Source organism: Astatotilapia calliptera, chromosome 13 (genome assembly GCF_900246225.1).
Source record: "Astatotilapia calliptera chromosome 13, fAstCal1.2, whole genome shotgun sequence".
Classification (NCBI taxonomy): Eukaryota; Metazoa; Chordata; class Actinopteri; order Cichliformes; family Cichlidae; genus Astatotilapia; species Astatotilapia calliptera.
Window position 1 is genome coordinate 3108599 of NC_039314.1, and position 27840 is coordinate 3136438.

The 27840-nt window shown below is 39.6% G+C and overlaps 1 protein-coding gene across 5 annotated transcripts in view; it reads right to left on the minus strand.

The window, feature by feature from the left end:
• Positions 1-27840, minus strand: part of rims1a (regulating synaptic membrane exocytosis 1a) — a 116844-nt gene that overhangs the window by 21424 nt on the left and 67580 nt on the right. For 2 of the 5 annotated variants that reach the window (XM_026190747.1, XM_026190746.1), the window contains exons 6-18: positions 25537-26231; positions 17546-17586; positions 16098-16211; positions 15868-15967; positions 10373-10496; positions 9466-9483; positions 7105-7151; positions 4756-4871; positions 4532-4662; positions 3805-3976; positions 3481-3628; positions 3186-3242; positions 256-418 (exon numbers count right to left, since the gene is read on the minus strand). In XM_026190747.1, coding sequence (XP_026046532.1) covers positions 256-418; positions 3186-3242; positions 3481-3628; positions 3805-3976; positions 4532-4662; positions 4756-4871; positions 7105-7151; positions 9466-9483; positions 10373-10496; positions 15868-15967; positions 16098-16211; positions 17546-17586; positions 25537-26231 — 1926 coding nt within the window. Of the gene's footprint in view, positions 1-255; positions 422-3185; positions 3243-3480; positions 3629-3804; positions 3977-4531; positions 4663-4755; positions 4872-7104; positions 7152-9465; positions 9484-10372; positions 10497-15867; positions 15968-16097; positions 16212-17545; positions 17587-25536; positions 26232-27840 lie in introns of all 5 variants that reach the window. The other 3 variants (XM_026190745.1, XM_026190749.1, XM_026190751.1) reach the window with 3 other exon arrangements.

The window sequence follows — 27840 nt, forward strand, 5'->3', positions numbered from 1 at the left end:
TTGCTGGCTTCCAGAAACACTCATGTCCTGTCTGTTTTTCCTGAATCTTGGTTTTGCCTCTTCCATGCATTCACTATCGTCTCCCCAGGCCGATATCGGTCTTTTTAAGTAATCATCGTCAGACGTGAATCGACAGAGCTCTTTCACAGGACTCAGCAATCGGTCCAGGGCAATGCGTTCAAGACAATTTATGGCTAAAATATAACCATTTGGACAAATAATGGGGAGTAAAATCCTGCCTTACTCAACCCTCACCTCTGGGGGGGGACATTGGGTGGCCGCGACCGGATGCGCCCCTGCTCCTCTCGATGAGGGGAGACGGAACGAGAACGTATGTGATGGGTGGGGGTCCTCTGCTGCTCAGGGACCTCCAGGGTAGATGTGGGCTCCCGCTGCCTCTCCCTGCCACGTCCATCTGCTGCTATGGAGAAATGGCAGCACATATGCACACGTACATAAACAAGATCATAGCAAAGTAAGTGCAATTCAGAGTGTATACTTTAATAGTGACAAAACCTTCAGTCTCTAAAATTCATAAGAAAGGAACGGTATTAAGTAGTACTATATAATCCATATACAGTCTTTTCTTGAGTGAATAATATTACTAAAATGGGTTTGTTAACGCTAAGGTTTTCCATATGATCCTGGCAAACATTAATGATATACAATAACTGTCATTATGCATACATGGGAAGATGCGTGGGCCTTGAAGTTGCAAAAATGTGCTAATGGCTTTAAAATATGGCTGCTAGTCAAGATCAGTAGTGGAACATAGCCAGTATAGCCAGGATGAATTAGAGTGAAATGCATTTTTCTACAGTATCTTTTTTTAATCTGCATTGTTTCTTATCCACCACCATATCTGCATGTCAAAAATTTATACCAAAGCCATACATTAGCTACAGTCAGGCCGAATTACATTTATCATTTGCCTGCAAGACAACTTCTGAACTGTTTCCACTTAAAAAGAAAAAAAATCATATTAAATCATAACATCTGTGACTAAATCTTGTTAACAGTCTGCTGTTTTATACCATGTACATTTAATTTCATTCTAGTCACCTGCTACGTTCTGAACTAAACTAATGTCTATTACCCTTACAACATGCTATTAGCCTTCTACACTTTAGCACTAAAAATACAGAGGAATTCATGATACTACCTCATATATGATAATTAAATTCATGTTCATTTTCTGCTACCTTACAGCATTTGTTTATAACTAAGCCAATGTCTGCTACCCTCACAACACATTCTCACCAGAGTGATCATCGTGTAGGTCTGTTCCTTAACTCTTTCTCGATGCATTAATCAGTCTGGATGAAACTTATTAAATAAACCGCGTAGGGTTTGAAATAAATCTGTATACATGAGGTTTACTGTTATTAAATTTAGCTAAAAACCTTTTATTTCTGTGGCATTTGGTCACTGGAATGTATTGTCATGCATGTCTGTAAATACCTGTTAATCAAACAGTGATGCTAACACTGCCTTTAATTGATTTGTCTTATTACATGAATATGTAGCTTGCAATGAACAAGAAGAAAGAAATATATGTAATTTTTATTCATTTGGTGTTTATGTACAGAAGTTTTTGCATTCTCACTATATACACTGATATAGATCAAATAAAAACAACAACAACATAATTTAACATACACATCTGTGTTTTAGCGAAACACTGCAGGCCTAGCTAGTTTAAGTTACATTTTTATACCCAGAGAGGGTATAAAAGACACAAGAATTCATGCTACTGACCCTGCTTCCACTTATATAGTTTAAACTCATGCTCATAGCCCTCACAACATGGATGATTGACTTCATGTCAGTAACCTGTTAGATACAAACACTATATAAAAGATATAAGAAGTCATGCTAGTGGCCTTCCACCTCATGTGTAACCTGATTTAAAACCATGCTAATGGCCTTACCTTACAGCATTCCTCTCTATAATTATGTTAATGTCTGCAAGTTTAGCTTTATTCCACATGCAATTTCCTTATATGCCAGTAGCATGTTACCTTATTTTATGTTAAAATACTTATAATTTTTAAAAATCTTGCTAATAGCCTATTAAATTACATTACTTGCAAGTTTAAAATGGATGTAGCCTCCGGGTTGGAATAAAAAAGGCAATAGGTGCCTTTGCCTGCTTTCTGAAGGCCAATACACCAAGGCCAACTGTGGTTGTAAAAACACTTTATTCCTACAGAAGGTTGTGGGAAAACAACCTTCTAACTAAACACTTTCCTGATGAGTTTATGTGCTCAGTAAATAATTTTTAGTCATAAATAAAAAATATAATATATTTTGTAACTCTTGTTCACTTTGTTTCACAATAGAACAATATACAGGGCGTGGTCATTGGCTAATGACGTGTGAATGACTGATTGTTGTTAGCCAATGACTGAGACCCCCTCCCTGTCACAACACTTTTTCTGGAAATCAGTGTGGTGATGGTAAAAACGCTAAGCCCATGGCTTCAAAACAGAATGTCATAAACCTGTGGATGATGTCACAGTACACACATCCATCTTTTTTTTTTTTTTTTTGCAAGTTTTGCAGCATTTTCTTTTTCTATTTCCACTGTGTTCAACTAATCTGCTGGTTTTTTCTTAACTTGCATTTGACCTCTCAGGGGAATCATAGTTATCTCCAGTATGGTCCTTTCAAGCACACAGGCCCCACAAAAAAGCCCCACTCACCTCATCACCTGATTTTTCTGTTTAGCAGCCAGTAAGCTGGTTTTAAGGATGAGGGTGGTACCATATACAAGTATAAGATAAATGAAGATTATTTTAAACTGTAAATCTGGCAGATTTGGTAAAGTACACAAATATGCAGTTATCTTTGTACACTACTAAAGTACAACTACTATGTACTACTATCCATACTGGACTTATTGTGAAATGACCACAATCTGTCCCTATTAATGGATAATTAAAAAAAACAACAACAACAACAACAACATCTGGTGCAATGTAAGAAGTTTTGGGGTCATTTAGAATCTCAAGTTATCAATTTTTAACCAAATAACTTAAATTCTGGATTACGAACCAAGCCTAAATGCAACCACTCTTTAGCAGATCTCATTTTTTAAAAGCTATAGTTACAAATAACACCGAGAACAGAAGTGCAAGCTGCAGAAAACCTGCATGTAAAACTAAGAAACAGTCCCAACCCACCTTTAGATACTACTGCTGTACCCTCATCAAATTCAGCCTCTGTTACACGCTGAGAACCTAAACAGTAACAGACACACACACAAAGATACCCACAGATGTGTACACACACCACACACACATATATATGGATGCACACATCAAATGCAGTATTAGGGAAATGGAGTGAAAGCAGACATTTACATAGACACGCATGCTAAACTGCTTATGGACAGGATGTGTACACTTACAAGCAGAAATATATGAAAGAGCTTATGCATGTCATGTTGCACACGACACGAGATCTTGACAGACTTACGCTGCAATTTTTTGCCAGGGGCGTCTATGTGTCGTCGGGGCAGGTATGGGGAGGGCTGGGGCAGTGGTATGGATGAGACATCATGAGTTTGGAGGGGATACCAGTGAGGCTTGTCATCCAGTAAGGCCGTCTCTAGCTCCACCAGGACCTGTTCAAGTCACCAACCACACAGTAAATATGTGCTTTGTAAAGAAGTTAAATGTTTAAGGGTTAGGCATTCATTTTTGATGGTTAGGGTTAGGGGCTAGGGAAAGCATTGTGTCAAGTAGATGTCTCCACAAGATATGAATACCCGGCATGTGTGTGTGTGGATGTGTGTGCTACCTCTCCCAGAAAGATGCTGTCCTCCTCTGGAGACCTGGGTTGGTCCCACACGGTCAGCTCCAACATGTGGTTTCGGAAATCCCTGCGATGGACGTGACTGTAGACGAATGTCTGGTTCCACTTAGGCTCACAGGTCTTCTTCACTGTTTTTGTCCTTCGTTTGCTCTTGTCGCTGTGTTAAACAACAGATTCTTGTCTTTAAAGTCAGTTGAATGTTGATTTTGATTCTAGTCCCATTTGTGCCTTATTCAGCTGACTGGAACTGCTTTCTTTAAATATAAACGAGATGCTAAACTCACAGTAGAGTGTCTTTTCCCAAAAAAACCCTCTTCGATTGCGTTGTATAACATGATTACTGAAGATGTATTTTATCCATGTGAGGTCAAAGTCATCATCTGCGATCACCCTAACCCTGACTATACTATCAGAACATGAAATTTTTGTTCTTTTTACAAACTGTTCTTCCAAGTCTAAGGGACGAAACAATACTCATTCAATATCAAAAACTTGTGCATATTGTATTATATAAGTATATTCAATGCCAAACTCCAGTGTTTTACATTAAAAGTCACGTGCATGATTTGTGCAGTTTGCATAAAAGAATCGTGTCCTAGCCTTCGTGTCACAAGGTTTTTTTGCAGCTCTTTTGTAAATGGCCATAATTTTCATGCCAAATGAGGGCTAGGCATTGTGACTGTTCAGAGTGCCTGTGTCAGGGTTGGCATACCTGCGGTCAGGGAGGAAGTACATTTTGACATAAGGGCTCCTGGGCCGCCCATCAGGCCGAAGAGAAAGCTCCACAGCCTGCAGCACGTTCACTATGAGCTGGTGACCCACTTTATCGTACCACAGCTTCACCTGGATGAGAAGCAAACAAAAACAAATCCGATGCCATGTCTTCACATTTAGCAAACTTGAAAGGTCCTCCACAGTTCAAGTGCCCACACTCACTGAGAGTCGCCCTGGCATTAACTGCGGAGCATCTCGGAGCATCCCGGGACTGGAGGGAGACAGGACATTTAAGGATGGTCTCTCCATCTTCTGGGACTCAAAAGAACTGGAACCTGCTATGAAGGCAGGGAAAGCAATATGTTTGAAATCCCGAGCAGGAAATGCCAGCTGTCTTTCAGAAGGGAGTCAGACTGAAAACATAATCTGCTCCAAAACCAAAGGTGCATTCGTTACTGAAACTCCAGACTCCTCAGAAAAGTTCACGCAGAAACAGTTTAAAGTATAAGTCAGCTAACCTGTCAGGATGACAAATCACCACGCTTCTGTCCTAGTTAGAGTCCAGCAGGCTTCAGTGTGACTTGGGTCACGAAAGCCTTATATTCAATTACATGATCAAAAGTCATCTAACTAACTGCCTACCAGGAAACTGATCTTCTCCCGCTAACATTCATCACAGATGTCAGACATCAGTTAGTTTCAGGAAAAAAAGAGTTGTCTAATTAGTCACTCAACGCAATATTAGAGGACATTATCAGCCACATGTTCAGAAAGGGAACAGAAAACTTCTAGTACTCATCAATCTCCACGTGTTTGAAGGGAACTGATTATGCTCATTTCAAACATGAGATTTTTATTCTTAGACTCTATTAGCAGGGGTGCACATAAGTGGTCCACAGGTGCGCATTAGCTGTCAAACTAAAAGACGCGCACCAGAAAAGAAGTTGCAACGTGTGTTTGCATACATAAGATTTTCTGGAGGAGGACAGACATTTGTTTAGAACTCTTAAAGATGTCGAAGAAGCTCCTTTAAGCAATTACTTTGGTGTTCCTCCACCTCCAAAGAAATGTCAGAAGGAGTCCGAACCGCAAAAGAAGCGCGTATTCTCTGAAAAGTGGTTGCAGGAGGTGAGCTGGCTTCAAACAAATGATGAAGGCACAGAGATGTGGTGCAGAATATGCCATGAAAATCCCACTCTAGCGGACAAAAACACTGCCTTTTATATGTACGCAAACACGTGTTGCAACTTCTTATCTATTTTGACAGCGAATGCGCACCTGCAGACCACTTATGCACACCCCTGTCTATTAGAATACCTTTGCATGATTTATTATTTGAAAAAAATCCTCATTTATGTCATATTGGGCTTTCTGGGCACCCTTTCATCATCGTTTGTCTTAGCCAGAGCCGTTTGGCTTAGATGATCATATTAGGACTATCTGCTCTTAGTGATGTCATACAGAGCCACAGATAGAAAAAAAACCTGTAAAGCAGTCTGAATCCTGAGCTCTGCAATCAATTATACATAAATTAACATCATTATTTGATACTCTGGCTATGTTTAAGATGAGTGTCTGTTTTAAAGAAACCACTCAACATTTTAAGGGCCAATATTTATCTTTCTTGCTGGGAGTTAGATGAGAATATAAATACCAGGAAGAAATCAGTTTAATTTAGCATAAGAAACGAGGCAGGAAAATTTCACCAATGAATGAGCTCTTAATTTAAACAACTCCAAAACAGACATAACTGGCAGAGCCACTAGTGGATGTCATCTATTTAAAAAAGTATAATTTATCTATTAATTAGAAAAGAATAGGATGAAAAAAAAAGCACATAGTGTACAAACAGCAAGGCAACGCAACTAATAGTCTTTATACCTCACCTTTACAACTCTACTAAAATACAGAAGGGAATATTTTTTTAACCTGTGCCGTACATTTGTCTGACAGTACTGTAAGTTCACAGTATTATTATGACGACTTTTACGCATAAAAAGCTACTTTCAGGTGCCCATTTGTCACAAAGGGTCACCACAGTGGGAAGCTGTGCATGTTTTGATTTAGCAGAATTTTACACTGGATGCTCTTCGTGACACAACCCCAAAGGGATCTGCTAGAATCAAACCAATGACCTTTTGGTTGCCAAGTAAATTTGTAAACCATTACGCTATTGAAAGGACATTTATGACATTTTTAATTAAGTGAATTTACTCAATATTTTTTCCACTAATGAAAACCACAAATTTTATTTTTTTACATTTTTGTGAACAGTTGAATAGTGTTTTTTAAAAACCTTTGAGGTAGTTCTTTCAGTTTTTCTTGACTCATTCACACAAGACCTAATTCTTAGAAAGGAAGAAAATATTTCAAAATTTTGGACTATTCCTTTAAGTTTATATGACATAATATGACATCCATAACATAAAGTATATAATAGTACATCAACAAACGTATTTTTTGCTATAATTCATATCATACAAATGAAATCAGCTAGATATACAGATATACGACATACATAGGTGACAAACAAGCACAGAGCAGTCTCAACATGTCAGAGGAGATACCTACTAGATTCTAATGGAGGGTGGGACGTGTCGGGGATTCTTGGGATATCACTGAAAGAGAAACCGCAAAAACACATGAGTCACAGTTGTACTGGCACTGAAGTCAGACTAAGAATGTTAGATGTAAAAGTGACACACAGGCGTACATGCATATTCAGACAGTAGTTACCACGCAGGGAGAAAGCAGCACTGTAAACAAAGGTTATTTGGATGTTGAGATTAAAGGATCATGTGGTTAAAAAAATGGAGAAGCAAAGGGAGATGTGAGTAGAGCAAAGCTCTTCCCGTGACTGCAGTGTTTCCCAGACTCACTCAGTTCTGTTCGACCAATCACAACTGGAAATTATAATGGGTGAAAACCATTAGCTCATTAGCGTCTATCCACACCGCCATCTTTTCTTATCCATCACCACAACCCATGGGAAACACCAGAATCCACTGCACCAGCTCAATGTAATGTAAAGGAAAAGAAATGGTAATCTGTGTAACACTTATCAGTGTAATTTTCTTTTTCAGTTGAAATTTAAAGTGTGCTAATCTTGGACTCACATCAGGCATGTGATGGTTTTACACATGAAGTGGCAGTGTTTTAGAGTTTTACTTACCAAACAAACCATTATTCAACAATCAAATCCCTAAAAAACATTCTTTTTGAGAGAAATATGGATACCACTCAAAGAGCTAGTGTCTGGACTTAAAGCTAACTAAGATAAACTAGCATAAAGTCTGGAAATAGCTAGGCTAGTCATCTCCTACCTTCAACTTTTTACTTAATGTATAACTGTCAGACTGAAATTTTCTTATTTCTGCTTCAAGTTGAAAGAAAACTGCTTCATTTAGTAAAATTTTTACTTGTAAATTCAAATATTAAACTGATAAGTGTTTCATGGATCATAGGTTGCCTTGAAACACATTCCAAAATCAAAAATAGGAAACATGTATATGGAAAAAAAAATATTGCTTGCTTTATGAAACCCAACTTCAGTAATTCAGAAATAAGGTACCAGGGATACTGTGTGCTGGATTTTACTAATAGACTGTATATAAAAGACAGACGTAGCCATCACACCATCCAGTTTTTAAGTGATGACGTGATGAATCCTGCTTCCAGGCCCAAACTACTGCGTTTAATAAGGCTGTTGTGTATTTAACATGTTTTAATGCTTTGTATCTTGTTGTATTAATCTCAACAAGCCTCCCAAAACAGTCAGTGATCACTGTTGGCCTCTCTCGGTTTTTATTACTGCTATTCATTTTAAAGCTCAGTTTTTAAAACTATAGCTAAGCCCATGCAGCAGTATATTAATGACTAACCTCTTGTTGTGGATCCTGGCATGCGATTGTATTTGTTCGTAACCATCGGGAACCCTCACGTTAACTTTTATCGAGTGCAAAAATATTTAGTGTTCATCCTCCAGCTTCACTGTTTTAATTATGCTAACATAGCTGTGTTGCTAGCGATCACGTAGCACATCATTATACACCAGCTAGCCAAGCTTCAGTAACCCTACAAACTTTGTTAAATTTCATAAATTCGGTTTTCATGGATGCCTGAATGTAAACTTAATTGTTACACCTGGTAGAGCAGCCACACTGATCATTTTATTACAGATGAAAGAGTTTAGACAGTTTTTAACTCTCAGTGACGCTGCAGTGATCGTGTGACTTAGGGACCTGCAGCGGAGTTTAGGCCCAGGCACGGCTAATGACGTCAGACTTAAAGACCAGATTGGCCAGTGCTTTGAAAAATCCTGTTCTTCCAAGTCCTGAGGATTGTTTAATGTTGCCATCTTCAGTTTTTAAAAACAGAAGTTGCAGCTGCGTAGTCATTCTAACTTGTCAATCACAAGACAGGCTGTTTATCTGACATGCCATTCTTATCGTCCTTTTTTGACTCCTAGTGGGACCAAAATTGAACAAAAAACCAATCATGTTGCATTCTATAACAACTGACACTAGTCGTCCTCTTGTGGCCATTTAAAAAAAATGCAAGTTTACTTGCTTGCTGTGACCATCTTTTATATACAGTCTATGAATTTACTCGAGGGTAAGACTTAATCAGGAGTTTAAAAAATAGGAATTCCAGATGCTGCACAAACAGCTTAAAAGCTTGCGAAAACACTGATACATTGATGGATGTTTTCCGCTGGCCATTTTGCATCCCAACAGGTAAACTTGTAGTTTAATTTAGCACACAGTGCAGCTACTTTCATAAAACCGTATAGTGACATCAATTAGATTTCTCACTTAACAGTATTACAGTTAGTTCCTTTAGGGATGCAAAATGGCACCAGCAAAACCAAAATAGTTTCCATAAGCGTGGCAGAATTAAAAGGTCCTAAAAAAAAAAAAAAAGATTACTTACTGATATTTTCTATACACCCTTCGTGAGTGTTTGGAGAGAAATTCATATATTCAACTTTTTTTTCCATCAATAAGCAGAAAAGTAAAATTTGAGAGCTGCACCAGTGGGCACTTTACTTTTAAAATAACCCACTGGATTGACCTTATTACACACAACAGCAAAACGTATTCAAAATACCTGAAACCAGCTTGCACCCTGGTTTGTGTGACGTTTTTGAAATGACAGCTCTTGAACAATAATAGAAAATGAGAGGGTGACACCTCAAACTCCCTCTCTTTGAATTAAATTTTTCCAAAGCTTTGCTAATGTTAGCAATGTAAGAGTTAGCAAGTCTGCTAAATATAAGGCAAAGTTAGTGTACCTGAAAGCATCCAATTCAAAGTATCTCGAGAAAAATGAACTTTTTTTTGTTTACTGATGACTTTTGATACTAATGATTTGAAATGATACACTTAGAGTTAAAAATAAATTTTACTCAGGGCGTCTACTGTCTTCAGAAGTATGTTCATGACTGTGCTTGTTGAGCTTTGCAATCCATCGACTAAAAACTTCACATTCAGCTTCTCCTGTCTTTAATGGAGCTTACAGACAGTTTTATTTGGTCAATAATAATTCAGCTTTTACCATCCGACAAATAAAAGCAAGTGCTTTTTTAAAGGGGACATATGAGACATGGCTATCTCCCAGTCCAAAACTTGGCAGCTGCAGGCAATGGCCAGTTGTTTTTAATACGTTGAATGCAGCTGTGCATCATAACCTCCTGCTTTGTCTGAGGTCAACTCTGAGTCCAAATAAATGTTGCCTAATTAAATAAGGGTTTCAATTTACAAATAGACTAGTAACTGACAAACCAGGTAAAAACATATGACTCTGACAGTATACTGGACGTGTTTCATGCCTGACTTACCCAATAGGCCTGGATACCACCAACTCCACTTGAGGGTCAGCTTGAGACTCCAAGATGATGTTGTAAACCTCCTTCATAGTTGCTCCCGGTAACAGCTTCCCGTTCCACTGCAAAACCTCGTCACCTGAAATCAGATGTCCACATTGTCATAACTAGCTCAAAAGCCATGTCAAAGTAATGGCTGTTGACAGGATTAAAACAAATAAAGTTTTTATTTGAAATTAACAAAACTAAATAAAGTTATCAAAGGACAAAAAAACATGACATATGTCAGTAAATGAGTCAGGATCATTGGCATGTTTGAACATGTGCTAATGTAGTAAGTGAAACATTGTTTGGGAAAAGAAGAGCACAAAAGTCTGCAGCAATAATAGCTTAGGTGCAAAGTTATTCTTCCCCCTGAGGTAACAAGTGGAGCATGCGTTTATATAGGGGAACACTGGACCTAGGTGTTCCCAATTCATCATCACCCAACCACACCCCACTGGACACCTGCAACACAAAACACAAAGACAAATACAACCTCCCAGCCCACGAGCCAAAAGAGACAGTGTCGTCAACTGGCACCACCACAGCCTACATACTACCTTAACCTTAGCAGCATGATCCCACATAAGAACATCTGTCAATACGTGTGACCATGGCCACTTCCACATTTTTAGATCTCTTGATTAGCATACACTAGAACTACAAGTTCAGAGACCACGCATCGTATACCACAAATATATAGCATGTGCCTTCCTCAGACTGGTAAGGGAAGTGACATCTTCCAGTAAAAGTTCCAGCAGAAACTATGGTAATATCCGACCATGCCTAAGAATGACATCAGCTCTTTTTTTTTCTTTTGTTCTCTGGCCAGCGCCTTCCCTTGGCACTCCTCGTTGTGACCACAGCTGACACCGGCCAACAACATGCTCGTTGTAGATTACTAATGGATAGCAAATTCACATTTAGCCAAGTCAGTGTTCAGTCGGACTGCAGACACTGTAGAGCTGGGCGATATATCGAGTTTTTAAAAAAATATCGATATATTTTTATACGAGATATAAGATGTGACAATATCCTTTATATCGATATAGTCTATGTTACGTATAATTATACTTGTGGAGCCGCAAGTTTGCCTCTCTTTCGTCCACTTTCGTCTTTACGCAACGTTACTCGGCCTCGCCTCTCCTTCACTGAACACAACTCCCCCTCCTCCCCCATCGCTTCACCTGCAGGAAGCGACAAGATGGACACGGCAAATCTCCATTAACGAGTTACTGCGCATCGCCCCGTGCGTGGGGCTGGACGGCGTCAATGTGTTAGCTAGCTAACCACGCTAACGAGCTAACCACGCTAACGCCATGCAGCCTAGAGGTGCTGCACGGACTAAAATCCTTTCATTTTCTCAAAAGTTGACAGCGCGCCTTATGTATGAATTCTGGTTGTGCTTGATGGCCGCGAACCGATTTTATGTGGAACATGGCGCTCAGCAATCTGTCAAAAAATGTTTTAGTACGACTTTGGTAAGCTACGGAGCTGCACCGCTTGATGGATTGTCGGAGCATTACGGCTGAGCCTCGCGGAGTGATACGTACTGTGCTTCAACGTAATATTACCCTACTGTGTATAAGGACCATAAATGGCACCTGTTGAGAGACGTGGTTGCGAAGCGGATTTCAAACTCCAGGCTGTCAGTCACGCAGTACAAGTTGGGAACAGAGCAGCTGTGAAATCTGTCTTTGTTATAGTGCTCGTCTTTTAGTTTACATTTTGACTGCACAATTGTGAGCTTTTTGTTATGCACAAAAACAACATTGTTTTCTTTTATTTATGGAGCATTATTATTTAATAAATGCTCATAATTTATTTTTGAGTAAATTTGATGTACATCTGCTCTATGTTAATAAAAGTGCCTGTGTGACATCTGGGACACAGCTGTGACTAAGAACTCTCTTCTTGTTCTTACTTTATGGCTTTAAAAAATATATATCGAGATATATATCTTATATCGCCATCCAGCTAAAAAATATCGAGATATGAATTTTGGGTCATATCGCCCAGCCCTAGCAGACAGACATTTAAATAAGGAACAAATACACAACATATGAATGCCACAAATGTCATTCTATACAACCACATCATCCAGACAGACAGTGTAGCATTCCAGATTTTTAATCAATAGGACCATTATCACTCGAACAGATAAACTTTACTCATAAACTTTGCAGATCAAACTTGGTCAATACAGTCATCCAATCATGGAAGTGGAAATGCAACAGGCTTAGTGATACTGACCTTGCCAAGAGTCTAAACAAAACCTGAGAGTGTTGTCACATAATGGGACAAGAAAACAAGGGAGCTAGAAGCTAGCCAGCTAGAAGATGATGGGTCGATGATGTTGTTTTAAAGTATGAACCTGACTTCTGCATCCAAGTACTTACACTTGTCAGCTGACACCTAGTAAAAGTGCTGCTTAATGGGGAATATCAATAATCATATGAATCATCAAATGAATTTGGTGAGTTTGTGAATGTGTGTCAGCAAATAAACGTTTGGAATTTTTCCAGCTCGTCACACAGAAACTCTTTTAGGTGAACTAACAAATTATTCACATTTATGAGAGTTTTGGTGCTTTAAACCAACCACATGCCTAATTCCCAGTACCAACTTTTTCCCTTTCTGTTACTACTAGTGACTGGGTAACCACAAAAGGGTGGTTTCAACAGACAGAGCTGTCTTTTCTTAAGCAACTCTGGTGTAGAAATTAAACAACTCTTTCGTGAGATCTGCTTCACCACTGTGGAAGGACCTGGCCTGAAAGAAGCATCCAACAACAGGCAGCACTTGATCATCAGGACTGAACTGGCACCACTCAGCCTGCTTCGTAAATGAGCTTCATCATTCCTTGCGATGCAGCCAACTTCTATTTTGCCAGCTACCTTCGAATGTATAAACTATGCTGGAAGTCATTCACATAGTCAGTTTAGTTTTTTGGAACATTGTCATCCTTAACCCTCAACAAACCCTCAGCACCGTATACAGAACAGGCAAACACCATGTCACTGGGGCTAAAGCCAGTTGTCACTTGTGAAACTTCTCTGGCTGTCAACATGAAGCATTGAAAAACCCTTCTACCAAAATCTGCCTAAGAACAGTGACTTTAGCATCTGATGAAAATGCTCCAACAACCCTGACTTTGACCTGTCCAGGGTGTACCCTTCCTCTCGCCCTAAGACAGCTGTGATAGGCTGACCCTGACCCTAACAAGGATAAGCACAAGAGAATGGATGGACGGGCCCTGACTTTGTGCTGATAGGCTGATGACTGGAAGTGCTGCACCTGAACTTGTTTTAACAACTGGGCAAACTTGGAAGGTAAAAATTAGAAGCCTGATCATTTTTGCATCACTTTAGGGATTTCAAAGATAGAAATAAATTGTCGCTTTCACTACAGACCTGGTTGTTACCAGTTGTTAAGGATATGCAACTGGGTGATATGACATATGACAATAAAAAGATATTTTAGCTCCAACTTGGAAGGAAGCAAAGGACCCACAAGTTAAGGAGCATATGCTCAAAAGGTTCTTCTGAAAAGGATATTGGGTATTCTGTCATGAAAATAAAACCATCCGGTGTAAACGGTAAATAAGCACCATCACAGGGAAGTTCTTCACATAAGGAACACAAGTGGAGTGTAGCTTGATGTGTTTCAACACAAGGTATCTCAAAAGAAACAGCTAGTCTAGCAGACACATTTACTTGTTTTTTTTCTTCAGAGCTTAACAATATGCCTTCATATGCTCTTTTTCCTGACACAACTTTTTGAAGTGTTCTTCCAAAACAACAAGACTCAAAAACTCTTAAAGAGATTTTATCTCTGAAGCTGCACAACAAATATTATTCAACAAATCAAGCAAAAACTCCAGGTAGTGCCGCTTATAACCTTTCCTATCATTCCTGAACTCCTCACGATAGGAACCATCCCAAAATAGCTGCTTTCACTAACTCAGTGAGTTGACGTTGATGCAAGGAGGTTTAATGATTACATTTGGCTTCCCAGTTACTTGCCATGAGCAGTAAGTTCTAATATATTCCAATATATTCCATAGCCAAGTGACTTGCTCCTAATCACTGCCACACAACTCCCTTCGAGGTTTTACCTCTGAAGATGCATGCCCAAGGCTGATATTATTTAACACATCACATGGAAACTGCAGGTAGGGCTGCTTATTCTCTTTCCTACCATTTCTAAACTGGTCGCGGCAGCCTCAGAAATGGTAGGAAAGCTAGGTAATACTAGCGAGCATCCCTTCTAACTGCATAAACAACACCTAACTAACTCAGGCCTAGTCTTCAAATTGAAAAGGATAGAACAAGGAAATAACTAGCATCTGGCAACAACCTCACACCCATGAAATGCACCCAAGACAAAAAGTTAAACTGCATTCAACCTGACACACAACCTAGCAAGAAACACAACCTAAGGAACAGTGCTGCTATGCCTTACAGGAGAAAAACTCCCATTTAAATTGTTACACATCAACATGTCAACACTTATGTTTCTTTGGTCAGGCAAAACCATGACTGTTCCAAACAACATAAATTTTTCTCACCCTTAATCAATCAGGTGGAAGGACAAACCCGTAAACGCCAGCTAATTGGGAAATTATCAAAGACCAAGGCCCAACTTGTAAAGACTGGTTCAAAACCCATGATAATTAATGGGACGTTACACCATTAGTCAAGTAAATGAATAGAATTGTTCTTTTTGCAAAACTACATAAAGTAACCAAAGGGGAAAAAAATGGTATATGTCAATCAATGAGTCAGTGATAGCATATTTTGTGCTAGTGTGGTGTGCGAAATATTATTTAGGTAGAACAGCTAATTTTGGCTGATCCCCCAAGGAGTTGCCACAATGGGTAGCTTTGCATGTTTGATTTTTTTTTTTTTTTTACACTGGATGCCCTTCCTGACACAACCCTCAAAGGGATTTGTGACTAAATCAAACTAGGAACCTTTTGCCTGTTAGCCAAATGTGTAAACCACTACACTAGAAAAGCAAAAAGGTCTGCAGCATATGGAGTTAAGGATCACAGGAACACTAAGCCCAGGTGTTCCCAATCACTGATGACACAACTACACCACACCAAGCACCTGCAACACAAAACAAAAAGATACTAGCTCTTCTAAACACACTAGCGAAAAAGAAAAGACAACCTGCAGCATGCAGCAGCTGAATAGACGAGGTCGTCAGAACGTACAGCGCAACAGTTATGATAAGAACAACTACATTTTCACTTTGTTAGGCAAGATAAGTGTCAGGGTATCAGGTAAAAAAAAGATTTTTCTTATATCATCTATTGCAAGACATACAATAAGACTCTCTATGTGACAAAGCTTATTAAACAATCGTAGTTAGGACATTTCGATGTTTATAAAGACCTTACATTTGACTGATTATTACTTCCCAGCATTTGTGAGAGGCTACTGTGCCAATTTAGTGGATACCTGCTCTCAGATGTCCCACCACATCAGCTAGGCTTCCCTTCTTAACCTTGGTGATGAAGGCTCCTAATCTCCCTGACTCTGTTACTCTGCCTCCCACCACCTGAAGAGAAGCAGACAGCAACAGTTAGTGAGAAATATCTGACAAGTGGACAACACAGGATGGCTCAGTTAGAATTAATAGACAGAAAAATAATTTAAGAAACTGTTTGCATGTCTGTGTGACCTCTGACCTTTAACCCCAGTAAAGCGCCAGCTTCTTTCGGCATGGCAGCAGTTCTCTTGCTGAGGGTGATCCGTCCAATCAGATGGTCTCCCTCCTTGGATGGCTGCCAGGTTACAGGATGCTGCAGCAGGACACAGGAAATGGTAATAAAAATGAGCAAAGTGACACTCAGACACATTCACAAATATGCACACTCACTGGTATTTACTTCATATATACTTTGACAAAACACTTTGAAAACTATCAATAATTTTAACTGATTACAGAGGTAGCTTTAAAAGACATAAGATCTGGCTTTTCAATTCAAATTTTAAGTGCACAAAAGTCTTGTTTCCTAAAAGTTGTTTCTAAGAGAAAAGTGGATACTACTCATAGAGCTAGGGTCTGAATGGTAAGCTTAACCAAGATAATTACCTCCTAGCTTCAACTCAGTACTTACTGTAAAACTGTGAGACTGAAATCAGTTTTTTATTTTCATTTTTAAAAACTTTGATTACCAATTTTCATTCTGGATTCATGTACTACACTGATAAGTGTTTAATGGACAAGGCTTGAAGGCCACTCCAAAATCCAAAACAGGAAGCATACGTTTTGCCTTATTTTTGTAACAGGCTGAATTTCTGTCTATACTGTAGCTGTAAAAGATGCGAGCTCTGATAAACCAGGATTTCTTTTGGATTTTTATCTTACTGACTGGACTTCTACTGGCCACAGTACACAGACTGCATTTAGCTCTGCTCTAAGAAGCCTCGATACAGCAGGACTGACTCATTGCAGTGCAGCTATAAAGATAATGAGTGTAACTCTCCCACAGGTACAAGAAGAAATCATACTACACTTAATGTTTTAATAATTTTAGGTACCATAACAAGAGCTGTAAGCCCATATTGGACTATTTAAAACTTCATAAATTATTTATCACTCTCAGTTAGCTGCCACACAGCCCAGATCAGACAGCTGAGCTGAGTGTATTAATTCAAATAATTCAAAGTCAGTATCTGCCTTTGTAATTATAGCATCATTGTTTTGGCATGGATATGTACCATATATAACATGACCTCTCTAGACTCAGCCCACAATGATTGATTTTAAACCAGGGTTTTTAAGTCAATGGTCACCACCACGGTCTTTAACAACATAAACATACTATCCATGTACTTCACAACAGTAAAGTAACCATAGTCAATAACCATAAGACATCATGTGTTTTACATTAATAGATTCTTCAGAAAAATTGAAAAAACAAACTTTGTGGTAAGACAGGAGGATCAGACTGTAAAGAGACAAACACTCCATTTGGCACTATTTGGTACTCCAGTACATCCACATAAATGTTTACACACTTGGGACTTTAATTAAAATACAACAATAACACCTGAACAACTTCATGCTGATTCTCAAAACTAGCTTTAATGTATGAAAAAATATTAATCAGAAGGAAAAACACTGACTTACATGCCACACAGTGGGGTCATGTGGGTAGCATTCCCAGTCGCCTGCAAGAGAAGAGAGATCAGATCAGCTGGATAGATGTGGAAGTCGCAGAGGAAACAATGACCTCCCTTATATCTCCTTCTTCTTCTTCGCGCACGCACGCGCACACACACACACACACACACACACACACACACACACACACACACACACACACCCTGTATACACAGCACATACCAGGAGTCCTCACACACACAGCTCAGCCAAATTTGGGGGCTCTTCAGGAGGTACTTGTTTACAATGGGGAGGCTTAAGTTTATTGAAAGTTCAAGCCTGGGCTGGAATTAGAAATGTATCACCACGGCAGCAGGTGGCCTAAAAAGTTTTCCACTGAGGCAGCGATGACACCAACGGATGGTTAAGCCTTTTAAAACGCTTTAAATCCATCCAAGACACTTCAGAGATTAGGTGTTATTGATCTCCTCCAGGGGTAATGCCACAATGTAAGGCCAAATACAAGCACAAGCGTGTCAATAACAGATATTTTCTCACATTATTTAGGTATCGGGCATAGGTTGAGCCAATGAAACAAATATAGATATGTGGTAATAAATTATATGTGTTAATAAATATGTTTTGATAACCACTAAATTGATTCACTTATTAAGTGATAATAATACTAACGATCAGTTTTAAAGCTGCTATACATCATAAAAGTTAATATTGTTAAAGTCTAAATCACAAAATAATTTCCAGAAAGTTCTATTGTCTTTTAACATGGAGCATTTATTGACCGTTCTGGCAAAATTATAAAAATTAAATATTATTTGCACATATTTTGCACTTTTTCTACACCCAAAATTTTTTTGCAATTTATTGCTTAAAAATGTATCGTGCAATTTACTTTTTTTTCTGGGGAGTCCAACCGGTCGCAGCAGATGAACCACCCTTGCGTGCACCTGGTTCTGCTGGAGGTTTCTTCCTGTTAAAGGGGAGTTTTTCCTTCCCACTGTCGCCAAAGTGCTTGCTCAGAGGGGGTCATACAATTGTTGGTCTGTCCTCTGTTGTCTTTATATGATTGTAGGTCTATGCCTTAGAAAATGTTGCTATGATTTGGTGCTGTATAATAAAAACTGAAGTGAACTGATGTAGTCTTAAAAACTCTCAAACCCTGTATGTATCAATCATGATACACGAGACATTGAGGGTTAAATGCAAAGATATCGTTATGGAACTTGACAAAAGTGAGCTAAATAAATGCTAAAATTAAAGCTATTTAAATATTCATTCAAGTGCTTTTCAAAAGTATACAGTGCAAGAAACTGAGCACAAAAGTAAGAATAAAGTTATTAAAATGAGTAATTAATGATTAATGTTTTCTTTGTGTCTTTAAAATGTAAATTGCAGAATCACTTAAAACTGAAATGCAAAATGTTATTTCAAATTAATAAACACAGACTTTAAAGGTCATTTTTTGTAAATAAATTTATAAATCTTCCAAAACAAATCTAAGGCATCAACAGGTTTTAGAAAAATAACCGACATAGCTTTATGCCCCAAAAAATCGATATATTTTGTTGAAGAGATATCAGCTGAAATCAAACTAGGCTCAGCCATACTTTTATCTATACCACAAGTAGACGTAGCACGTCAGCGTCACCTTTGTTTACGCAGGCAAGTCATTTACATATTCAGATTTACAGTGGTAGCCTCCTAAGGCAAAACCTCTTTAAGAAAAGGACTAAAAATAAATATCAGGAAAGGCAGCTGGGTTTTTCTTATACTTTGTGGATAATAATTACAAAAGTAACTTTGAACCAAAAATCAGCGAGTGAGTAGGTTAAAAAGGAATTTTATAGCACTTTTTGTCACGGACCCAGTTCCAGGGATTCGGGGTCCGTGAGCAGTGTGGACTACTATTGTAGTTATTATTATTATTATTATTATTATCATTATTGTGGTTGTTGTTATTATGGTTGTGTCTGCTGTCCTGTTTTTTCCGTGTTGGTGTACTGTCAGGTGTTTAGGGGTGTGTGCTTGTGTGTGTGAGGGTGCGGTCGTGGCAGGCACTTTTAGGCCTGGTGGGTGTGGCCCTGCCAGCTGACCGGTCCCACCCAGGAATCCACACACACCTGGCGCCGATCAAGCCTCGTCAGAGGAGCTTCAAAACAGTGTGGCTGAGAGCTCCTCGACGCTGGATCGTTGAGTGACTTCCCGTCAGTCTTAAGTGTATTGTGCAAGGTTAGTGCAAGTCTACTGTTAGGTTTTGTACTCACGGCTGCCTTTGATATACGTGTTTCCTCAGGAGGAATTGTGGCGACCAGGAGGCAGCACACGGAGAGTACACAGGGAACGGAGACAGAGCACGGAGCACGGGATAAAGGAGAAGACACGGAACGGGAGTTGGGATCGCACGGGGGGATTTATTGTTGTTCGGATTGTCACCACTGTAAATAAACACTGTTGCACTGTAGAGTCCTGCATTTTGGGTCCTCCTTTCCCCACATCCCCACGGTCTGCCAGCGAGACCGTGACACTTTTCACAGATAAAAAGCCATAAAGTGCTTCACAATAAAACACAAGAAATAAAAGCATAACATATCATAACAATTTAAAGCCACAGAATAAAACATAGTCTGTATAAACATGGGCTCAGCTGCTTTGTGATGGAGTTAATGGAGGCTATACAACATAAAGACAGTGGAAGAGAATTCCACAACCTCGGTGCCACTGCCTGAAATGCCCAATCTCCTTTTCTATTAATTAATTATTAATTTATTCCTAAGACTGTGTTTAGCTCTAGCTCGTGACGTAGACCAAAATCCAAAGCCTGTACACACGGGCTGCAGGGCAGTGCTGCACTGTGCGCAGGACCTGGACGACACTGTTATGACACAGAGTAAAACAGAGCCGAGCATTCCTAGGAGCCGGGGAAGCTATGAGGTTAATGGCTTGGGACAACTTATAGTGATATTATGTAATCTTAAAGCAAATGCTCAACCCAGTTCTTAGTTTCATAATTTGAGCGTGAACATAGTTTCATGCAGTGGGTGAGCCACATGGCTGCGAGTGTGTATTGTTTTTGTGTTTCGGCACTTTTAATGGCAACAAAGAAAGAGAAAACTCCACTACGGGCTCAGGACACGGTTTTGAACACAACTTGGAATGGGACTTTAACAACAAATAATATTTTTCACGTTTCCTAAAAGAGACAGTGTGAAATAAGCCCTTTAAAAATAAACCTTTACGATCCTAATAATAGAATATTTACAGAAACCCATCAATGTTTCATGGCCTACAAGGAGCCTTTGTGGAGGGTGAATCCACACATAAGGTTTGTCCATGAAATTAACAGGCAAATAGTTACCGTGTGTTAATTTTATGACATTTCTGGTGATTTTACTTTGACTGTGGCTAAAAATTCTTTGCTTATGCAGGAAAAGCCTTGGCCACATGGCCTAAATAAAATGTATTCTCTATAAAGAAGAACCTGCAGTTTGACCAAAACCACGGGAACCGAATTTATCCGGTCACAGCTCAACAAGACTTTGGCATTTTGTTTTTACAGTGTTCTTAAAACCAAACAAAGAGGAGCAAAAGCATTTGGAAGCTGCAAGTGTTACCATGCACAGCTAGCTAGCTTACTATCTCTAATAGAGCATTAATTGGTCCAGGATCAGTATTACAACTCAGCAATTACATTTTCTGAGCATTCAGCTAGCAGGAGTCAGCCAATTCTTTTTAACTATCACTAGCAAACCAACATGAGTAGCCTAAATTTGCCTAAAACAACAAACCTAACTTAATAACATATTTATTATGTTGCATAAATTAATAAAGAAAACACTTGCAATGCTTACCATTTATTCCAGAAGAAAGTTTTACATAACCACAGGCTTTTTTTATTGCGATGCTATAACATCACAACAACGTGATTGGTCAGTTGTAATGCTGATCATGGACAAACATTATTACGAAAATACAAGAACAACACCAACACAGGGATACAGATACACCCTCTAATAGTAAGTTATAATTACTTTTTTACATTTGTAAGGATTAGAGATTGCCTTGCTTTTGAAGAGAGACCCAGATGGCCACTTGAGGACTCGAAACAATAAGTTCAGTTGGAGCAGCCTCTCTCTGTCTCTCGCTAGCAAAGTTGACCCAGACAACAAAGTAAAGCTAGTTTTCGGCTACGAGCCCGACACAGAATCCAATGTATCACTCAGAAGTCCCTTTACTACTGTTCAGAGCTGCGGACCTGTTTTATATACACGCGGAATAGTTTTCTATACGAGATCGCTGCAAAAAGTGCAGCCTTACCTAATGTCCACCCTACTGTTACTCATTTTATATTAAGATTTAAAAATCTAGTTGGTATTGGTATGGCGAGTAACCTTAATAGTAATAAATCACACAGAAATAGTACATTCATGTAGTTGTAAAAAGCATGATAATATATTAAGTAATCCAAAGTACTCAGAATACGTTACTCTAACGTATTCTGAATACATAACATGGAAATACCCTACACTGTATGAGTACCATCTATTGTTTATGACTGTTTATGTCAAGTACCAACTACTTGACAGTACTTACCCTATCACTCAAAAGTCAGTAAAAATCAAACAAGTACCAATGTTGTGCATTTATCAGTACCTGTTAAAGGTTATTAAACACAGAAAGATAAAAGAAATTCTCTTACATTTACCAATATGTAGTAATTTAAACTAATCCGTGATCATGTGGTTAAAAATTCTTTTTTTAACTTCTGGCTGCGTCGGAACTGAAGCTAATTTTAGCTCTACACTTCAGTAACTCCATTTAACTTTAACGACAAAGAGACAAAACTCCTTTTTAATTTTGTAGCCCTAAAAGGCTACTGTTTAAACAGATTACATTTTCAAAAACACAAATACGTATCTATGCTAAACAAGTTATGCTAGAACATGATTTTACTTGTTTATCTTAGCCTACATCTTACACAGGGCTAGCTAGCTCTACAGCAAAGGGGCTGTTAGTTTATTTCTGTCTGGTGCCTGGTACAAGGACACTACATGCAGACATTGAGTACATAAAGGACCTTTTCACAAGGTTCACGTTTATAACAAGACTAGTGGAACACCAGCACACAGAGTAACTATTAGTTAGCTTTTAACTGTAGCTGATAAAACCTGCCAGCATCAGTTATTTTATCTGGCAAACTCGACTATAATCAATAAGTCTGCCTTTATTTACATCTCTATAAAATCCAAGTAAAACCAATTAATCTAAAATGCAATAGATTAAATACTGCCTGACAGAATTCTCAAGTGTTTGTATCATGTTTCCCTTTCTTCCATTGAGAGTGTGAGTTGGTAGCGCATGTTTGTATGTAGGACAATACTTGCACAGATCTACTGTGCCCCGAATTTACAATGATTTACATGCCTGGATGCTCCTTAGCTGCCAGCAACCACATCTTGGCGCTGACCTGGTCTCAGTCTCGAGCTAAAAAAGGAAGCAGCGAATTGCTGCCACACCAATGTGTTTAAAACCTGGCCTGACAGCACACTCTCATCCTAAACCTCCACATGATGAATGTCACAGCGGCTGGTGTGGGTCCAGGCTGGCGCTCTACCCTTTGCTCCACAGAATGCTCCACACTTTTGTTGGTTTCCAGTGAAAATAAAATTTAATGTAGCATGAGAATACAATCAGTGTGATTGTTGGGTTCTGTTAATTATTATTAGATGAGATGAGGAAAAGAGAGGTGAACTCTAAGAGTCACGAGTGATCTTTAAAGGCCCAAAAACCTTTTTAGAAAATCCATGCATCCTTACGTTATCACTTAGCTGAATGACATTACTTAAGCTTGCTGTTACAGTACATGTCTCAAAGGGTCAAACTGCTATCTAACTGCTATTTATGACTAGCTACTAACTACCTAAGGACCCAACTCTCATCACCAGCTACGATCCTCTGGACTAAAATTCAGGTAAGTTTGTGAGAGGAGTTTGCTCTCTACGCAAATTTCTTGATGCGTTTTGAAATGACAGAGCCCACAGGACAAGTGGCAAGAATGGGACTCCCAGGAAGTGATAGAAAAACAGCAGCTCTGAAATATGAGACTGGTCATATTTAACTCAAGCAATGCTTTTGTAGCACTGGTTACAAGCTGCTAAACAGTGAAAAATATGACTTCCTTCCAGCTGTGTATATTTATTTATGGCTTGTATTATTTTTAACACAGTCGGATACATAGCAGCCAGTCCAAATGCCTTGGAATGGTTAGTAGTGAAGTGACATAACCCAGCTTGGACATGACAAGGTTAGAGTGTAAACAGTTGTGTGTGCTCAGGCTTGGGGACATAGTTGGCTATGCAAAGCCACAGAAGGTCAAGCCTGGGATTAACTGGGGTCAAACTGCCCCCATCACAAACACACTACACGCACACACGTACATGTGTGCTCAGTGTGGGATTGTCCTCCCTCAGGGCCAAGCTGAAAACAATACAATATGACACACAGGAAAACGTTCAGATACACACACTTGTTAACGTGCATGGCAGTTTATTGGGTAGCTGCTCATTTTGACAACCCGGACTGCCGGCTACAGCCTGCTGCATGCACGGCACACAAAACATTAGAGAATGTCGCAGGACGTGCCACGTTTCTGCAGGCGCAGCCAGACCACGCCTCTCAAATGTTGCCTTTGCAAAGCTTGTTCTCAAGCCGTTTGGTGTGTAACACATGAGGTTTTAGCGCTTCACTAAGCATTATAAAAAAAACCTGATAAACGAGCAGTGCTTCTCCAAATCAGGAGGTTACATCAGAGTCGCCTCACCTGTGATCAGCGAGCACACGGTGTTAAAGAAGCGAAACGTTTGTAGCCTCGCAGACTGACACAGTGCAAGTGAGGATCACAGATGGAAACCGAACACCTGTCTGCACTTCTTAAATTCATTTCCCATAATATAGTGGTCAGATGGGAGCGTTCAAACATACACCCTGCAAGTGCAGCACCAATACAATGAAATGCATGATGTGAAATAAATTCTGTTGGTAAGGTGGGGATTTTTATGTGCCTAATGCTAAAGACCCACACAGTCTAGTGGGTGCCCTGGAGACTGGAATATAATAAAAAATAATATAACATTAACACAATGTCCTCCAGGGATCCCACTCTGGGTTGTCCATAGGGATCTAGTTTTTTTTTGTTTGTTTTTTTAAGTAATTGCTTCACATGTTACTTAGTATAGCTACAGTCCAGCAGTAAACTCTTTACAAGAGAGAAAGCACTAAATGAAGGTTTATGTTCATTCCAAATATTCTAACCGATGGTAATCCAAAATCAGTGGATGAATGTGAGCTAAGAAAGTAAAAGAATATAGGAATAAGAATAAGTTGTAATCTTTATGTGGTAGTCTTTAGAGGTCTTTATGGACTTTCCAGCTGATTTTAAATATGCAAAACATAATAATAACAGCAGGCTAAAAAAAATACATGCACTAGCTCAAAGCTTTTGTATTAAAGGAAAAAATCACCGGTCCTTAAGTTGGCAGTCCGTCAGGCTTATAATACACACTTTTATTGTGAAAGGCAATTTTTAAAAAGCTGGATTTTTTAAAATAATTGAAAATGAATGATCATCTTATTTTATTTATTTGATCTTAACTTACATCTTACTTACTAAAATGTTTTATTATTTTGCATGACTATAAATTTCCATCCTTTATATTATATTGTCTTCCTGGTTGATGATAGTTCACAGCAAAAAAACACATTAAAACAGAGATTTTGGTTTTAAAATCTAAATCAAAAATGTTGTCGCTTGAAGAACAAGGCTAATGTACCGCTCTGACTTAAGATGCCATAAACAAAGGGTAGGGTGGATCATTTCCTCATCTTCTGTCAAAATAAATATCTCGTGAATTGAATGGACGGATAAACAAACAAATGACCAGACAGATATCAATATATGCCACAGTTTCTTCATGAACAGAAGGTAATGATGGATATTCTCTCACCTCTCTCGCTGACACTTTCAATCTCGGCATCCTCACAGCTGCTGTACTCAGGCGTGGTCCCGCCCTCCTCCTCTGAACTACTGACGCTCGTTTGTCTCTTCCCTCCGGCCCCCTGCCCTCGTTTTGACTTGTAGGGCCGCGGCGGTGGCGGACGCAGAGATTCCGATTGATCAGAGCTTAGCGAATCGTTGCGCAGCATGCTCTCAGCTTTGTCCCGTTTGGTCCGTTTCACTGAGGGTCCCTGGCCCGGGGCTGAGCCAGGACCTGAATCAGGAGGTTCTCTGAGTTCAGGGGGAGGGGCTTGCTGTGAAAGAGCATGTTCATGCAGCCCACCTACCCCACCCGCTGTCCTCTGTCCAGGTCGGGCACCGTCCCCGACCTCACCTCCCCCTACGCCTGTGCCTCGACCCTGCCCGGGCACAGGATGGCCCCTGCCTCCAGGAGGGACGGGCCCTGCTTGTCGAGGGGGCGCACCGGTGTGGTCCATGTGATGGTAATCCCCCTCTTCTGTCCGTCTTACTCCAACACCTCCCACAGGATCGTGCTCCAGAGAACGTCCCTTTGTCAGGCGCCGACTTTCCCTGCGTTCCCTAGACTCCCCCCTGAGGTCCCGGTCCATGGAGACTTGGGTCTTCAGCCTGGGCTGGCCTTGCCGCCGCTCTCCCCGACCAGCTCCTCCACCCCGTCCATTCCTCCTGAGGAGGGAAAGTATACAGATGAGGGGTGATGTCAGACAAGATACTGGTTTGGTTAGAGAACTGTTCAGCAGGAAGCTTACAACGGCAACGTGTGAGTGACAATGTTACACAGGTTAATGCAAACTGAATCATCTCATTGTTTTTGCCTTCACTGCCAATAATAATTAACCTGTAAATCAGTATCTGTCACTCGGGGTGTCACAGGGCATTACATCATCACTTAACAAGTCGGCGATAGGGTGTTTTGTCACACAATCTGAAATTCCGAAGTTTTCTGTTCCCATTGAGTTAACAATAAATCATCACATGTGCGCGTAAGAAGGCTCTTCAATGAGTAGCTATATGATTCATTTGGCGGAAAGTGAGTCACAAACCGAGCATCACAGACAGCTGTGACAGCACGTGGAGGGTGGAAGACTTTGGTTAATGTATGTGGCTGCTTTTAGCTTCTGCTTATACAATGTATCCACTTAAGCCATGTGTGACAAATGCCACTGGTGTGATTTGCATCTGTTACCATTTCATTGTTAACATTAGTGTCCACTAACAGAATGTCACAAGTGAAAACTCGTTCTACTATTAAGTAGCCTCATTCTTCCATTACAATGAATGGCATAGGAAACAATGCTAAGAGGCATAATCCATCATTGTATAATGGAAGCAAATGAGGAATGTGGGAGATGGTGCTCAATAACACAAGCATTAGGACTGCTTTCTTTCTGCTGGCTGAGACAACACAAGATAAAATGGGCACTTTTTAACAATTTTACACATTTCACTTGCTCTTGAGGAGGTTTATGAAGTTCAATTATCTGGTGAATCCAGGAATTGATGGCTACCAGTACATTGTGGTTCTTTTGAAAAACGTGGCTCTTGAAGAGGAGCATCTCAAGAAAAGCAGTATTAATCAGTGAACCCCACAAATCCCAAATTATGGAACTAGCAGAGGTCAGAACTAATAGAGTAAAAAATCAAGATATCTTTGGCTCTGTCTTTTAAAAAATGTATTGTATGTATGTATTGCTAGTTCTCCAGCTATACATAAAGGGAGTGCTGAAATGCCATTAGTGCAATAAACACAAAGCAAACATTTGGACATTGAATAACCATTGGCTGGCTGTCCTTTCCACACATCTGATGTGGGATTTATGGTTGTGTGATGATGTCTGTTTGCAGACATGCGCTTATGTGCAGTGCTCTTGGAAGCCAGGGGTGTGATGGTGATGACAATATAAATAGGTCAGAGACTGACTGGTGGAGAACGGAAAAGGATCAACAGCAGAGTTCACCATGAAGAAGAAGAAAACAAATGAGAAAGTTATAAGAAATATAGAGAATGACTGTCATGGACACTTTAGATAATAAATAACATTTGGCTTCACCTCATCTATGCATTCTCCTCCGCTTATCCTTATCAGGGTTGTGGGGTGGCTGGAGCCTATCCTAGCTGGCTTCACCTCATTACAAAGATTCTTTGCATAATATGACTCCCGTCTTCTCCACTCCACTCTGCCCCCTAGTGACAACTCTAAGATCTAGTTGAGGATCTGCAAAGCTCCATGAAGGAGTAATACATTATGTAACATTAACATGTCTCTGCTAAATT